At 41.9% G+C, this 17,808-nt stretch overlaps 1 protein-coding gene across 1 annotated transcript in view; it reads left to right on the top strand.

Moving 5' to 3' along the window:
* Nucleotides 1–5,446: 5,446 nt before the first annotated feature.
* The window catches only part of HGD (homogentisate 1,2-dioxygenase), a 68,125-nt gene continuing 55,763 nt past the window's right edge, over nt 5,447–17,808 (top strand). Inside the window, exon 1 of the mRNA XM_004709794.2 lies at nt 5,447–5,611. Coding sequence (XP_004709851.1) covers nt 5,597–5,611 — 15 coding nt within the window. The 5' untranslated portion in view covers nt 5,447–5,596. The remainder of the gene's footprint in view (nt 5,612–17,808) is intronic.

The following is a 17,808-nucleotide window of genomic DNA, read 5'->3' as shown; positions in this document are numbered from 1 at the left end:
CATTATGATCACCGAGTGGAATCTGACACACGCCTGTCTTGGCAGGGGCTGTGCAGTGGGAAAGGCCAAGTTCAAATGCTGAAGCCCGTTGACGCTCTTCATGTTCACCTTTTGAGTAATCTCACCATCCCAATCTCCATCCCAATTCCTGTACTTTCTCCCCTATTAAAATTGAAAGAGACCATCACTTATGGCTCCAACTCTGAAAAGTTAACAACTCCACTTCCTCTGCTTCCAGACTTACTCTGAGAACTGACGTTTTCTAAGATCGAAGGTTCATTTGTTACACGTCTTAAAAGCAGCAAAATAAACTTTTGGCCAGAATGAAAATTCTTAGCCCAAGTTCAAAAAAGAATGTCTTCAAAAGAAGACGTTTGGCTAAGATCTTCTGAATACTACCCATAAAAATTGCTTTTGGATTACAAGAAACAGGTATAAGTATCAAAATATTCCCCCAAAGTATTATTTATGAAATCTTTAATTTTCTTGCTGGGACAAGTTGCTAGTCCTAGAGAGATGCCCCCCACACCCCCACAGTGTCTTCAGAACTTGAGCCAGAGTTCTCCCTCAGCATGAGGACAACCAGATATGAAGACAGTGGCCACTCACCTGCCCCTGGGGTGGGCAGCACCCTTTGATCCCGTGTGTGAGCTGATCACTCCACCTTGTTCTGACAGCGGGTCCCCCAAGGGCTGATCCCTTCTGACCCCAGTAGCTTGGGTTCTCTCTTGGAAGTCCCTGAACTCCAGGCATGCGCGATCCAGACAGTGGCTGGTGGTAACTGGGGCGAAGAAGTGTCCGGGGCCCTGTCTTAGAGCTTTCAAGTCTTCCTTTCAGCTATGTGTATTACAGCACCCGACAGAGGGAGGGGGCGTGCGTGTGGGCATTGGATAGATGTTGCTTTCATTGCGTTTCCACAGCACAGGTAAAGACTTTTTCAGAAGGACATTTGAAGGTCTTACCAGGATTTCTGCATTGATTTAAAACCTGTTAAAATTCAAAGGAGAGTACTGGGGAAGGGAAGAAGAGGAAATTAAAAATTCATTTCTCTTCTCCCATCTCCCAGTTGCTGGCTGGGTTTCAGGCAGTTGCATCCCAGGAGAAGCCTGAGCCCCCCAGTGTGGGGGCCTCCTGCAGAGTACCTGGAGCCAGGGGAAGGAGATCCACCTTCCAGGTACAGTTCATCTGACCCTCCGTGTGAGGGCTTACATCAATGCCTTTGGCACTCCGGAGTGCATAAAAATCCAACCCTGAAGTGTCTGTTTAAAATGCAAATACTAGAAGGTTCGCCCCCTCCCCAATTCTTGTTCCAAGGGTTCGAGATAGGGCCCTGATTTGGCATTTTTAGAGGAGTCCTGGTGGCATAGTGGTTACATGTAGGGCTGCTAACCACACGGTCAGCAGTTCAAAACCACCAGTAGAAATGGGGCTTTTTACTCCTATAAAGCATCACAGTCTCAGAAACTCATGGGGACAGGTCTATCCTATCCTATAGGGTCTCTATGTGTCAGCATCGACTCATTAGCAGTGAGTTTGATGGGGTTTTTTGTTTGTGTGTTTGTTTGTTTTGGGGGGCGGGTGGGTTGTTTGTTTAAGTAGAACTGATAAATGCACATCAAAAAGAAGAGAATATAGATTTGTGGATTCTGAACTTTAGGAGCCCTATCACATAACAGAGTTTATCAAAGTCAGCTCTGGTTGCCTCTGACCTCAAGGAATTGAGCCACTTGCCTCTCCAGGCTGCACAGGCCAAGGCAAACGTGAGGCGATCATTCCTCCTGTGCTGGTGAAACAGGAAATGTTTGCCCCTCGTTTATGTGTGCCACTTTTACCAGTGTTACTTTGTTCCCTCCAGTAGCTCCAACTAGTGCCTCACCACCTGATAGACAGCCCCTTCCTTGTCTGGCTGTCTTTTTCTTGGAAAAACCTGTCCAGGAGTTCCCTATCCTCCAACTCCAGCCTCCAGAAAAGGCAGGGCACCCGCGGACAAGCCCCTGACAATGAAGTCGAGTGAGCTGAGACAAGAAATGCTGAGGCTCCGGCAGTTCCTTTACACCGCAAGGCTTCTTACTTGGTCTGTCAGAACGCCAAAATAACATTATTAAAAGTAATGATCCCCGCAAAGGTGTATGAAATTAACACTTTTATTTTCTGAGTAAATGAGTTGGATAAAGCACCTCTGAGTGGAAGGTAACGTTTCATTGACGTGAGTAATGCTAATGGCAGGGCAATAAATCTTACTGCAAATCAGGGTTCCAGTTTCAGGTCACCTCATGCTTTTTGAAGGTTGCTTTATGCCACTTCACTTTTTTGAAACACCTACACAAGTACCCATTTTTCTTAAATGCAAGAAATCTCAAGAGGCAGAAAATGTAGGTGGGTAATATATATCCCATGGGTCATGAAAGGATTATTAAGGAGACTTCTTTTTTTTCCCACTTCCTACACTTGTTTCTTTAGGAGCTCTGGTAGCATAGTGGGTTATGCATTGAACTGCTACTCAAAAGGTCAGCAGTCCAAACCCACCAGCAGCTCCACAGGAGTAAGATGAAGTGGTCTACTCCTGTAAAAATTAAAGTCTTGGAAACCCACCAGGGCAGTTCTACTCTGTCCTACCGGCTGGCTATCAGTCAGAATCAACTCAATGGGAGTTGAGACCCTTGTTTGGGGCTCACGTAAACATCCTGTCTTATACTAGAGAGCCAGACACCTGATGTCTCCCATCTCTGCTTCTACCTACGCCTTCCACCCAGCGCCTTCCCCATAGTGACCACTAAATCTGTCTTCCTGTGCTGGGTTTTTAATAACTGTTCTTGCTGCTCACTGCTTTGGTACAGTGGCTCTGCTCTGATGAGGTAAGTGTTGCCTCATCCGCACACTGCACGCTCCTTCTACTGAAGTGTCTTTTTGTATGCGGATCACCCAACCCAGCAGCTAAGTCCTTCTCTCTTCCTCCATCTCAAATGTCTGACAAAACCCTCTCCTTCCCAGAAGCCTTCCCTGAGTAGACCCCACCATGTTGCTATTTCAGTCACTCTGCCTTATTATACACAGATCTTTGAATGTCCAGCACTCGCACAACATACTGTTTGTTTCTTCCTATCAGGCTCTATTCATCGCCGGAAAGCCTTTCCCACCCAGTCTAGGCAAGGTGGCCCCCAACCGCTGTCATACAATGTTGGGCTTGTGCTGTTCACAGCACTGATCACACGTAGTGTAATGGTCCATTTATAGCTCAGCTGTCTTCCTACTGTCCTGGAGAACACGGCACTCATCATTGCTATATCCTCGGAATTTCACATCGTAGTTCCTCAATAATTGTTGAATGAATGAATGTGTGAATATCGTAAATCGCCAGAGAATTAGAACTAACTGCTTCTGTGTCTTATGTATCCCATAGCTCATGCCTGTATATGTGTATGTATGTGTCAAACAAACACGCTGCCATCGACTCATAATGACCCAGTAGGACGGAATAGCACTGCGCCCGTGGGCTTCTCACGGCGTCTGTTATATAATAGTTGCAAAGTAAATGCCTGACTTTTGAAATACTCTTACAGAGGAAGGTAGGAGCGAAAGTTGACCCCTTGAGAAATGTAGAAAGCTCGTTCATCCCATTTTAAGTGTGTTCCGGCCCCTCAAAGTGATTTTCATCCGATCAAGGTCCCTTTCCTGCTCCCACTGCACTAACCTTGGCCTTCAGAGCAGGTTCCGTGGGACGAGCATCACACACTTATGGAGAAATAAAGTAGGAGAGCTCTTCGTCTCTTACTGCTTTATATCTACTTTTTCCCTCTTTCTTAAACCACCAAAGGCTACCTTCTGGGATCAGTACCCAATGTATTCATAAATTCAAGTTTGCAAAACAATTTTCTGGGCATTCACTATTTTGAATCTGCATCCTGCAAAAGTGGTGAAAACTTCACCTCCGTCAGGCTCTCTGCTCACTTAACTCCCAGGTCTGCGCATAAAGTCCAGGGAGGCTCATCTGTCCTTGCTGACATCTGTTGAGACAGCCACTAAACCTCTTGGTCCACAGCCATCAATCACCAGTTTGCAACTAACTGGTCACTTGTTGGTATTAATATGGCCCGCTTGGTCTGGGACCCTCTCTGCTAACCTCTCCCACACAGGTGAGTCCTGCTGCTGTGACTGCCTTGGGAACCCAGCACCTCTAGGGGTTGCTTAACTCCATCTGCCTCAGACTGGCAGCCCATATCCATCTCACCCTGCTTGCATTTGTTTTCTGTTGTTGTTTCGGTTTTGTTTTTGAAGAGCAAATGTGTTACACTGATTGTGGGCGTTGGGCTCAAACAGAGCAGCAGTGGCGAGGATGGCACAAACTTGGTCAATGTTTGGAACTGTCTGGCAGCCGGAACAGACTCGATGGCCCTGCTCAGCCAAGGCCAAAGTCCATCACTTGGAGCAAATCAACATTGTTGAAAATTTGAGTCTTTTACTCCATAGTATATTTATCTCTCCTTATATTTAGGCCTTCTTTCAATCAAGTTACTATTTTTTTTCCCACGATAAACTCGTTAGATTTACGTGAGATGCTCTAGTGCTGTCTTGTTATTCTATATGGTATTTTTTTAAAAGGTACTGCCACGTCCACTCAGACTCCAGGTGACCCCCTGTAAGAGAACTGGTGGTGCATTGGTTAAGCACTCAGATGCTAACAGAAAGGTCAGAGGTTTGAACCATGAAGAAAGACATGGCAGCCTACTTCCGAAAAGATGACAGTCGTGGAAACCCCCGCGAGGCATTTCCACTCTGTCCCTTAGGGTCACTGAGTGTCAGGCTTGACTCAGCAATGGGATTAGGTTTGGGTTGGACTGTCTGACACAAAAGGGCACTCGGTAGATGTTCCCTTTCTTCCTACCCAAGAAGTTGTGAGGAAAGAGAGTAGCTACATTGAAGGATGAGGCATTCGTGAATAGTAAGTTTCTGAAAAGGAATCCCTTGGTCTGTTTGTAAGTTGATTCACCAAGTCTACTGCTGCTGGGTCTTTCCCACGCCTCATGACTACAGGACAGAGCAGAACTGCCCCAGAGGATTTCCAAGACTGGGGATCTTTTCCGAATGCTGACTGCTACATCTTTCTTCCACAGAGAAATTTGTGGATCAAAAGCCCCAACCTTCTGGTTAGCTAGCCCTCTGGGCCACCAGCTTTGCTCTTGCATGAGATAACTGCACACCACATAACTGTATGCCCTGGTTTCAACTGATCTACAAATTCTTAAAAGACACAAGAATGGATCTCATTTCTACATGGGGACTACCTGCAATTGGCCAATCTTTACCTCGTGTAAAGAAGAGCCAGGGCTCTGCAAACTCTTCCAGAAATTAATCAATAACAATGCGATTGTGCAAACAGTTTAGACACGTGCTTGCTGTACTTTCTCCCTTACATATTCAGCAGTGAAGCAATTCTAGTTAGTGTGAGTGGCCTGCTGCCCAGCCAAGGCCTGAGGTGCAGTCCAGCGGTGGGACAAGAACCACCAGACAGGTGTGAGGGGACAGCAAAAGCTTTTCAGACTCATATCCTCTCGGGACCTGAGTTTCCTGAGGTCACTTCACCCACAGCAGGAGGACAATGGCCGAGCTGAAGGTAAGAAACTGTCTCATCGTTTCGCTTCTTCAGAAAGAACCAATGGGAATGTTGGGAACTCCACGGTGTCAGAGTGGGGAAGGACTAGGAGATTCCTTGGTCCAACACCCTGTTCACAAGTCCAAGCAGCTTCATGGGTGGCATCCGTGAGGTGCCTGGGGCTGAGGAGTAAAGGAAAAGTGGCAAAGGGCAAAGATAAAACTCTTAATACCCATCTCTTGCCTTTGTTCATGTCAAAGATTGCCTTGGAGATCTGTAGATATCACAAGGACCCCAGTTCACCATGGACATCACATTCTCATGATGCCTGAGGCCTGCTTCCCACAAGCCAATTGGATCTGCTTACTCTACTGTGGCCGTGGAGCTCAGTACCAATGGCTAGCCAGCAGAAACCCTTGTAGATCCTCTAGAAAATGACCTCTGTAGAAGGGACCAGGTATCAGGCATCAAAGAACAAAAAATCATATCAGTGTCTGCCCACCTTCCTGATATGATCACGGAAGACAAATGTGTGCATAAGCAAACGTGGTGAAGAAAGCTGATGGTGCTCAGCTATCAAAAGCGAGTCTGGGGTCTTACAGGCTTGAAGGTAAACAAGCGGCCATCTAGCTCAGAAGCAACAAAGCCCACATGGAAGCATCACACAAGCCTGTGTGACCACGATGTGTCGAAGGGATCAGGTATCAGGCATCTAAGAACAAAAATTCATATCATTCTAAATGAGGGTGAGTGCAGAGTGGATACCCAAAGCCCATCTGTAGACAACTGGACACCCCTTTACAGAAGGGTCGCAGGGAGGAGACCAGCCAGTCAGGGTGCAGGGTAGTAATGATGAAATATACAACTTTCCTCTAGTTCTTAAATGCCCCCTCCCCCCACCCCACTATCATGATCCCAATTCTACCTTACAAATCTGGCTGGACCAGAGGATGTACACTGGTTCAGACAAGAACTGGAAACTCAGGGAATCCAGGACAGATGATCCCTTCAGGACCAGTGCTGTGAGTGGCAATATCGGAAGGGTGCAGGGAGGGTGGAGTGGAAAGGGGGAACTGATTACAAGGATCTACATATAATCTCGCTGGGGGAATGGACAACAGAAAAGTGGGTGAAGGGAGACATTGGACAGTGTAAGATATGACAAAATAATAATTTATAAATTATCGAGGATTCATGAGGGAGGGGGAATGGGGAGGAAGGGGGAAAATGAGCTGATATCAAGGGCTCAAGTAGAAAGCAAATGTTTTGAGAATGATGATGGCAACAAATGTACAAATGTGCTTGACACAATGGATGGATGTATGGATTGTGATAAGAGTTGTATGAGCCCCCAATAAAATGATTTAAAAAAAGAAAAGAAAATGACCTCTTTTTATTTAACGTGCAATCAAAAAGTATGTATGGGATATGTGCTACTAGGGGCTAGACAATTTAATGGTGAATTCCATTGCAATCCTCAGACTAAATTGGGGGTGTAGGCACTATTGATTGTATTTAAGGACAGTTCAACCCAGAGATTTCAAGTGACTTGCCCCAGGTCATTGTTGGTCGCTGAGGGAAATTGGATTAGAATCTGGGCTTGTATGATTCTAAAGCTAAGGCCCTGAAAGGAGCCTTCTTGGCATTTACTAGACGGAGTGTCTTAAGAGCTGGGAAAAGAGTGGTTCCCCAGTGCTTGAAGCCCAGGCTGGCACCAGAGTCCAACACATGCACTAGGGACTGAATACAACTCCCCAGAACCTGGGCTCAAGCCAGGTGGGCCAGACCCCAGACTGCTTCCCAGATATAGTTTGGGCTCTATATGCTCCTAATGCTCTTTGAGCAATGCTGAGTTTGAAAAACCAAATTCCTCCTTTAATTAATGGGGATCCTGACAATAACTACCACCGGCGAAATGTGTTTGTCTTTATGCCTGAAAGTTACTCATTCATTCACTCAGAAAATGTTACCTGCTAGACTTCGGATACCATAGGTTAATAGAGAATGGACACTAAGTCTGGGTTGTGTGAGAACAAGAGAATCTTCTTGAAGGAGCTTTTTCTAAGTTGCATCTTAAGAGAGAAATCAAGTTAACTCAGTGGAGACACTGGGAGACAGAGCAAGTACAAAGCATCTGCAGATAGCCCTGTGTGCTCCAGACTCCAAGGGTGTTTCAGCCAAATTTGAGTTGCTGGAGGAACCACCAAGGGGAGATCTGCAGAAGGAGGCTGGATATAGGGATCTGGATCATCGTCAAGTGGACAGGGCTAGGGGATTAGTTATTAGGAGCATCATATTGATGGTGACTGTTGAAGTCTTGGAAGAGGGAGTACACATAAAAACGGTGTTTCCTGATGGGGAATTTCAGTAGGGGTTGGAAACATCCTTACCATTTATGAATAAATTATACCTAAAATCCTATCCTGCTGTAATTTTTAGCAGCTTATTATGCATAGCACCAGCACACCAATGTAAATTGCATGCTGGTCTTTGTTCTCAACTTCAAAGGCATTCTTCCCAGCCCGCTGTTTAATCTCCACAAAGAAAGGTTAGCTCCAGAGGTCAGGGATCCCAATGGAGAAAAACAGATTGCGTCATACTTATTTGAATCAATAAACATTGTATAACTTTAAAAATGTATTCCTTAGCTTCTACTTCATCTTAAAAAGAATACGACAATCCAAAGCCTCAAATTAAGTCACACTTACATACAACCAGTGCAAGAAGATGAAGAAACTTCAAAAGACAAAATAATAAAATTAAATCTTAAGTGGGCTACTCTATGCTCTTGAGGAAGTTGCTTCACTCCCCCAAACTGTAGTTTCTTCATTCTTCAAACGATGAGTTAGTTTAACAGATAGACTTGAGGCCCCACAACTAAAGATTCTTATTCACTGGTTCTGGGTCTGTGTATTTGAAGAGCTCCGTGGCCAATTCTAATGATCAGCCAGTATGCAATCCACTGATCTACATTGTTTCTCTCTCTCTCTCTCTCTCTCTTTTTCTATTCCCACTGTAACAAACTTGCAAACTTAGTGACTTAAAACAGCAGAAATTACTATAGTTCTGAAGGTCAGAAATGCAAATTGTTTCAGTGGCTAAAATCTGGAGATGTTAGGGGAAATCCATGTCCTTGTCTTATCTAGCTTCTAGAAGCTAACTGGATTCTTTAGATTGTAACCCTTCCTCCATTTCCAAAGTGTGTCATTATGACATATTCTTTTTACTCATCTGTAATGGAATCTTTTCCTCTCTCTCTTACTAAAAGTATTGTAATTACACCCATCTGGATAATCCAAAATAACCTCCTCAACTCTGTCTCAAGATCTTTAACTTAATCGTATATATGAAATTCTCTTTTGCTACATATAATAACAGCCACAGATACCAAGGAATAGGATGTGGAGATTGTGGGGACATTATTCATCTTGAATCCATGGGTGGCACAAATAGTTAAATGTTGAATATTAACTGAAAGGTTGTCGATTTGAGTCTACCCTCAAGGTACCTTAGAAGAAAAGTCTGAAAGATTGCCGCCATGAGAAACTGTGGATCACAGGTTCCTCCAACACACACAGGCTTGCCAGGAGCTGAGGTCAATTCCACATCAACAGCCTACCCCAACAACCTTCCATGTTGCTCTAACAATTTAGAACCCATATCCCCATTAAGCTTTAAATACTGGAACTCTTTCTACAGGAGAAAATGCAGTTGTGTGTGTGTGTGTGTGTGTGTGTGTGTGTGTTTTCAAAACCATTTTATTGGGAGCTAATACAGATATCATGTCATTCCATAGCTCGCTCGCATCAAGCAGTGTTGCCCAGGTGCTACCACAATCCATTTCAAAACATTCTTTCCCTTCTTGAACTCCTTGATTTCAGCTCCCCCTACCCTCCCCCTACCCCATACCCCCAGGAACCTTTATTCTACTTGTTGTGTTTATAGGTTCATCAATCCTGGGTTTCATATCCTGAAAAATAGAAAAACATATAACAAAAATCCAGGAGGATGCCCCCCCCCCCAATGACAAAATACATCTGAGATAAACCCCAATATGAAAATACATGCACAGAAAGAAAATGTTAAAAACCAGATCAGGCCCAACATGCATGGGGTGGGGTGGGGGGGTGGGTGGGAGGATCATCCGACAAGATTTCAATGATTCGAGTCAGGTTTATCATTTTGATCTCCTACAGTCATCTCGCCAATGCACTGTTTGGTAACCAGTTTATTCCCATCCCTCCATTATGGATAAAGGGACATCACTGAAGGCTTATTTCCTGTGTAGATCTCACAAATGTATCTTGGGCTTCTACTGTCATCCATAACCTTAGCTCTATCTAGACGTCTTTCTTTTTTCTTCATTCCCAATTAGAGGAAATAAGATGTGGAAGTGAGCAGGTGATCCTATTTATTCCCCAGAAACTAAGCCTCACAGGAACAGTGAATAAACATCAGCACAGCTGGAGTTCTCGGAGCTCCAGATGGTAAGTGAGGTGCTGGACAATCCGAGTGAATTAAAAAGCTCCGAGAGGAAGGGCAGTGACAACACAGCAGCTAGGAGAACCTGCCAGCTAACGTCAGGAACCCTCACTCACTGTTGCCATTTGGGAACAGGGCTGGTTAATACCCAAACAGGGACACAGAAAGAGAGCTAATCTGAGGAAGCTGTAGCCTGGTATTTTAAAATGCCAAGTTATTGGCACATCATTCATATACTATACAATTCAATAGTTTGAATCTATCAGGAAGGTCATCACCACAATCAGTTTCAGAACATTTTACTCATTCTTCAACCTATTATTATTAGTTCCTTATTACCCCAAAGCTCCCCTGCCATAACCCTAAGGAACTGCTAGTCTAGTTACTGTGTCTGTCAATTACCTAGTCTGGATTTCAAATAAAGAAAAGTACGTATACCAAAAAATCAACAATGATAACAAAGTATAACAGAGAAACTTCAATGCAAGAGGAAGCAAAAGGTAACAGAAACTAGAACAAATTAAAATAGGTCAAAAAGGAAAACAAATTTTAATATGTTAAATGCTGACCTAAAGATATCTGCAGTAATCCACTTCCCAGTGCACTCCGTCTGAGTGCAAAACGATTCACCTCCCTAATCAGTGGTCCGAGGAAGTTCAGTGATAGCGTAATTCGTGTGAGGACTCTGCAAGTGAATTTTGGGCTTTCAGTGTTACCCATGGCCTTCTACAAACCGGGTGCTCAGAATTTGAACTCTACTACAATTTCTTCCTCTGATCTTGGATTTTATCTTTTATAATCCTTCAATAACATGGGCTGGTGTGCTCCTTCCTGGTGGACTTAGCTGACCCCTCACTTAGATGGCGTTTTAAAACAAGCCCACAAGACCACAGATGCTCTTTCTGATAGTCAGATAGCATCTACTTTCTTCAGCACCACTTTGCTACAGCACCCATATCATCAGTGATCACAAATGAGCAGTTTGTAAAAAAACTAATTGTTCCTAGGTAAGGGCTTGTGATTAAGTGCATGCTCACATACATTTTAATAGCTGACGTTTATATATCTATATAAAACTTATCCACTTTAGTGGCAGCATTCTCAGCTTTTAGAGAAATAATCTAAGTAACCTCTATGAGACATTTGGTAATTCTAATAATAGTATTATTAATCTAACTAATGGTATATATTTTAAAGTACTATTGAGAAAAGGAAACTATACATGTATAGGAAAGCTTTTTAGACTAAAATGCATGGGTTACATACTTTTATGGGTTAAAAACTTCAATAACAACACTGTTTAAGAAAGCAATAAGAGTTAGACACAAGGCAAATTTTTCAATGACATTCATTCACTAAGTCAAAACTATGTCTGTAAAAGACATGTCACAAAAAGCACACAAAAAAAGTATGAAAATGGCAAGTACATGGTAGTCTTAACTAGCTAATTATTGGCAACCTCAAGGCAAAGTTCACATTTGTTATATAAACCAAAATTGACTGACTTCCAAATCCATGACCTTGGGATGATAGTCCTTTACTTTGTAGGTGTCTTTAAGGTAAAGTCTGGTTCCTTCAGTGGGGTTTCCAAGTCATAGAATTCTGATGTGGCCTACAGAGAATGTTGTACACTTTGAAAAGCAAAATCTAAAATCCCAGTGCTCTTAGCATGCAGCCAGGGTCACTGAGGGGTGAAAAGAGACGGGGTCAAAATGCATGATTAAGAAGATAATACTAAGTGGATTCCCCCATTGGGGTTTCCATTCCTGTTTGTTTGGGTAGCACCATGTCACGTCTCATAATGTTTGCAGGGGTTCACAAACCCACCTGCAGTGGATGATAGTTCCAATCGCTCTACACTCTCTGCAGCATTTCTTGATTTTGTTTTAAAAACTGGACTGTCTTGTTGGTGTAACATGTTCTCTCATTGTTTTAATTTGCATTTCCTGGATGGCTAGTGATTCTGAGCATTTTTTAATCTGTTTGTTAGCCATTTGAATATCATTTTTGACAAACTGTCTGTGTCTTTTGCTCACTTTTCAATTAGATTATCTGCTTTTCTATTATTGAGATCTTCCAGTATTCTATAGCTTTAAGAGATGAGTCCCTTAGCCATTGTGTCATTAGTAATAATTTTCCCCCAGTCCACGGGCTCTCTTTTTAGTCTTTATTTTTAGTAGGTCCCAGTTATATATTTTATCTTCTGTGTATTGCCTTCATTATATTTGATAGTATGTGTATGCCCTGAAATAGGGCCCTTAAACTAATCCCTATCTTTTTCATTGATGATCTTTATAGCGATGGGATTTACACTTACTTCTTTGATTCATATTGAGTTCATTTTAGTACATGATGTGAGATATGGTCCTTGTTTTATTTTCTGCACATGGATATCCAATTTGCCAACACTATTTGTTGAACAGATCATCGCTTTACCATTTAATAGGTTTTTATGGCCTTTTGTGAAAGATCAGTTTCCTGTAGGTAGATGCATTCATTTCTGGGTTTTATATTCCATTTAATTAGTCTGTGTACCTATCAGTGTACCAGTACCAGGCTGTTTTGACTACTGTGGGTGTGTAATAGGTTTTAGGTCAGGTAGTATGATGCCTCCTATGTTATTCTTCTTTGGGGGATTTATTTGCTTATTCTAGGTCTCCTCCTTCTCCATATGAAGTAAGTAATTAGTTTTTCCACTTCTTTAAAGAATGAAGTTGGGATTTTGATCAGAATTTCATTGGATTTATACATTGGTTGGGGAAGTATTGGCTTTCCCACAATGTTAAGACTTATCATCCATGAACATGGAATATTCTATTATTTGTGTAGATCTCTTGTTTTTTTATAATAGTGTTTTGTAGGTTATTTTTGAAGCCTGAACTTTAAAGCTTGTGCAGATTGGCTGTGGGAATTCATGGGCCATGCAATTGAGAGGGAGTGAAGAGAGGGAGCGTACTCTTGAATTTTTCTGAGGCGTAAGACAGACAGACAGACAGGTGGACGTATACTTGCATTAGGAAGAAATGTAGGGCAGCAAGGTGACATAGAAGGAAGTGGCTGTCTCCCTACCCACAGCAGAACATCATAGGAGAGCCTAGGCAGGGGGATTCCCCCATGAGGGGAAACATGGAAAGCCTTCCTCCTTTGCCACAGGGAAGTCAAGCCTCACTGCTTACATCAAAGAGCTGCAGCCAGGTAAATGTCCTTCCCAGGCACACAGATTGAATTCCACAGATCAGCCACCCAGAACTCCTGAATCAACACTGAAAGAAACCTAAAGATAAGAGTGACCTCGTGGTTCCCAGAAGCTCACAAGCCCCACTGCTGCTGAATATGACTCATAGCAACCCTGCAGGCAGAGTGGAGCCTGGCGAGGTACCCAGGGCTGTAAGTCTTTATAGCAGGAACATGCCACCACATGACATGCCTAGTGGGACTAGGTCTCAACCTTATGGTCTGCAGTCAGGGAGCTCTTGACACTGCACAACCAGGATGTCCAATCAGAAATTTTATCCAACAAAAAGACAGAATGCATCATTTAAAGTGTAAATAATAGGAAGAAAAACGTCCAAAGTTCAACAAAAAATAACAAAACACAAAATTACCCAAAAAGGGCAAATCAAAAGCAAAACACGAAGAAGACCTTTCTCCCACGGAGGCTAGTCTAACACAAATAATTAATCATTTTCAGATTATGGTACTAAATATATTTTTTTTAAAACAAAAATGAAGAAAATAAGCTGGGGCAGATAAAAAATAAATATAGTAGCAAATGAGAAACACAATGTGGAAATTGAAAACATTAAACAAACCAACAAAAAAACAAAAGAACTAGAACTGAAGAATAAAACAAGTGAATTAGAAAAGGCAAAAGAAGTATTCAACAACAGAATCAGAAGATAGAATAAATGAACTAGAAGACAAAATATGAGCAAATTCAATAAAAAATAAGGATTCAATATTAATTTTAAAAAAACTCTAACAAAATTATTGGAATCCCACAACACATGACAACAACAAAGGAAGAAAACAAGTTTCCCAGAGATAATCAGAAAGAATTTCTCAGACCTGACTAGACAACCGAGCCTGCAAATGCAAGAAGCTACAACAACCCTCAATCAGAAGAGATAGAAACAGATAAAATAGATGCCATATCCTAATAAAGTCCCTGAAAACCAAAGACAAGAAGAAAATTCTAAAAACAATAAGAGAAAAACGCAATATGACATACTTTCATAAGAATCAGTGTGAATTTCTACCCAGAACCTCCAGAAGCCAGAAGACAATGAAGTGGCATATATAAAATATTAAATGGACACAACTGCCTACCAAGAATTCTTTACCCAGCAAAACTGTCATTCAAAAATTAGGGGAATCAAGACATTCCCAAACAGAAGCTCTTGGAATTTTCAGACCAGCTCTTCCTTGGTTGTGCTGTTGGATAAGTGTTGGACTGCTAACTGCAAGGTCAGCAGTTCAAACCCACCAACCATTCTATGGGGGAAAGATAAGTCTGTCTGTTCCCCTAGAGATAAATCCTCAGAAACCCTATATAGGGTTGATATGAGTCAGAATTGACACAATGGCAGTGGCTTGTTTTTTTTTTTATTTAGACCAGCTTTTCAGGTATTACTCAAAGGAGTACTTCAAATGGAAAAGCAAGAGCATTAAATAAATATTAATATTTAGACATGACAAAAATAAATAAAAACAAAGAGAGAAATCTCTAAAAAATGAAATAGTATAGGCAGTCATAGGACCAAGTACATAATATTTTCTAGGAATAAACTCAGTTTAATCCCCTAAACACTACAACATCATATTTTTAAGAAATAAGTACAAAGTAAACTTAAAAATAGAGGTTGTGTGTTGATATTAATGGAAATTCACCAGCAGAAATGGAAGAAGGAGGTTCATATCAAGAACATATTAATGTTAGTTTTTTGTGAACTGTTGTTCATATAGTAAACATAGTTGCAGTTCAAAATTATGTAATAAAATATATGTGGTAACCACTAAAAAATCACCAAAAAAACCAAAAATTCAAGAGAAGAAACAAAACTTCTCATCATAAGACAGTGACCAAATACAAATGAAGACAGAAAAATGAGAATAATAAAAGAAAACAAATTGCTTTTAAAAAAATTGTTTTCCATGATAACTTTAAGTGTGAATGGTTTAAATGCCTGATACAAAAGCCAAGAAGTAAAAAAAAAAAGCCAAGAAGTAAATTATAGATTGAAAACAAACAACAAACCATGATCCCTCCTTTTACTGTCTACAAGAAACACACAAAAAGACTGAAAATAAGAGGATGAACAAAAATATTCTAAGCAACCAGTAAAGAAAAAAGACCAGAGGTGGCTATACTGATGTCAGATAAAATAGACTTTAAGAGGGGGTGGGGGAAGTGCTGATACCAAGGGCTCAAGTAGAAAGAAAATATTTTGAGAACGATGATGGCAACATATGTACAAATGTGCTTGACACAATGGATGGATGCACGGATTGTGATAAGAGCTGTAAGAGCCCCCAGTAAAATGATTTAAATAAATAAAAATAGACTTTAAATCAAAATCTATTGTCAGTGATAAAGAATGACATTTATAATAATAAAGTTAGTTGTACCGGTATGTTATTAACTGTGATAGGTAGGTTTATTGTGCCAACCTGGCCAATAGGAACATGTAAAGTGAAAGACACAGTACAAAGCTGATGGTGCCCAGCTTTCAAAAAGTATAGCATCTGGAGTCTTAAAGGCTTGAAGGTAATCAAGTGGCCATCAAGCTCAGAAGCAACAAAGCCCACATGGAAGAAGCACACCAGCCTATGCAATCATGAGGTATCAAAGGGATCAGGTATAAGGCATCATCAGAACACAAAATCTTACCATAGTGAATGATTGGGGGAGTGCAGAGTGTAGATCCAAAGCCCATTAATAGGCCACTGGAGATCCCCTTGCAGAGGGGTCTCAGGGAGGAGACGAGCCAGTCAGGGGGCAATGTAGCAACGATGAAACATACAACTTTCCTCTAGTTCCTAAATGTTTCCTCCCCTCTCCCACTATCATGACACGAATTCTACCTTGCAAGTCTGGCTAGACCAGAGGATGTACCCTAGTACAGATAGGAACTGGAAATACAGGGAATCCAGGGCAGAGTGAGTGGCGATATTGGGAGGGTAGAGGGAGAGTGGTTTGGAAAGAGGGAACCGATTACAAGGAACTATATGCGACCTCCTCCCTGGGGGACGGACAATAGAAAAGTGGGTGAAGGGAGACTTCGGACAGGGCAAGATATGACAAAATAACAATTTATAAACTATCAAGGGTTCATGAGGGAGGGGGGAGCGGGAAGGGAGGGGAAAAATAAGGACCTAATGACAGGGGCTTAAGTGGAGAGGAAATGTTTTGAGAATGATGAGGGCAATGAATGTACAGATGGGTTTTACACAATTGGTGTATGTATGGATTTTGATAAGAGTTGTATGAGCCCCTAATAAAGTGATTTAAAAAATAATAAATTGATAAACAAGTGCTGGGAGGGACCTCCTTCCACCAAGAAAGAAGACAGACGGAGTGTTCTTTGGACCTGGGCTCCCTGCACTGAGAAGCTCCTTGGCCTAGGGGAATATTGCTGCCAAGACACCTGGAGGTCACCAAGGAGCGCAGGTCTGACAGGAGACACCTTCCTTTCCCCAGAGCCAACACCGAGAGAAAGCTTTCCCTTGAAATCAGCACTCTGAATGTGGACTTCTAGCCTCCCACACTGGGAGCAAATAGTTATTTTTGTTAAAGTCACCTTCTTGTGATATTTCTGTTGTAGCAGCACCATCACGAAATTAGGGAACAGAGGACTCCCTGAGATGATCCTATTGAGCCACTTCTTTTAAAAAGATCAGCACATTACTTATGAAAATCACTTTGTGACCAAAAGGTCAACAATTATTGAAAATCAAGGAAAAGCTATTTGACTGTGTAGATCATAACAAGCTACGGATAGCCTTGCGAAGAAAAGGCAATCCCAGAACACTTTATTGTGGGGTGCAGATCCTGTGACTAGATGTGCACAGTTGTACAAACTGCATGGATTAAAGTCAGGGAAGGTGTTTATGAAGGTTGTATCTTCATGAAACTTAATCTGTATGCTGAACAAATCATCAGAGAAGCTGGACGATATGAAGGAGAAGGCGGCATCAGGATCGGAGGAAGGCTTATTAACAACCAGTTGTGTGCAGATGACACAACCTGGCTTGCTGAAAGTCAGGACTTGAACTATTGGCTGATGAAGATTAAAGATTGCAGGGCTCAGTCTGAATTCTAATTTAATGCAAAGACCAAAATTCTTACAACTGTAACAACAGGGAACATCATGAAAAAAACGGAGAAAAGACTGAAGTCAAGGATTTCACCTTGCTTTGATCCAAATCAATGCTTATGGAAGTAGCAGCCAAGAGCTCAAACAACTCATTGTATTAGGTAAATCTGCCGCACACAAAACAAAAACCCTTTAAAGTCTTGAAAAGCAAGTACGTTACTTTGAAGACCAAGGTATGACTGACTGAAGGCATGATATTTTCAATTGCCTCATATGCATGTGAAAGTTGGTCATTGAGTAAGGGAGACTAAAGAAGAATCAATGTATTTAAATTATACAGTGAACCCTCGCCACTTCGCGCTTCGACTTCCACGGCTTCACTCTATCGCAGTTTTTGCGTAACAGCGCATGCTCTGTCAT

Source organism: Echinops telfairi, unplaced genomic scaffold (genome assembly GCF_000313985.2).
Source record: "Echinops telfairi isolate 266 unplaced genomic scaffold, ASM31398v2 ScPeMD7_3509;HRSCAF=4178, whole genome shotgun sequence".
NCBI classification, from domain to species: domain Eukaryota; kingdom Metazoa; phylum Chordata; class Mammalia; order Afrosoricida; family Tenrecidae; genus Echinops; species Echinops telfairi.
This window is presented reverse-complemented; position numbering and strand designations above follow the sequence as displayed.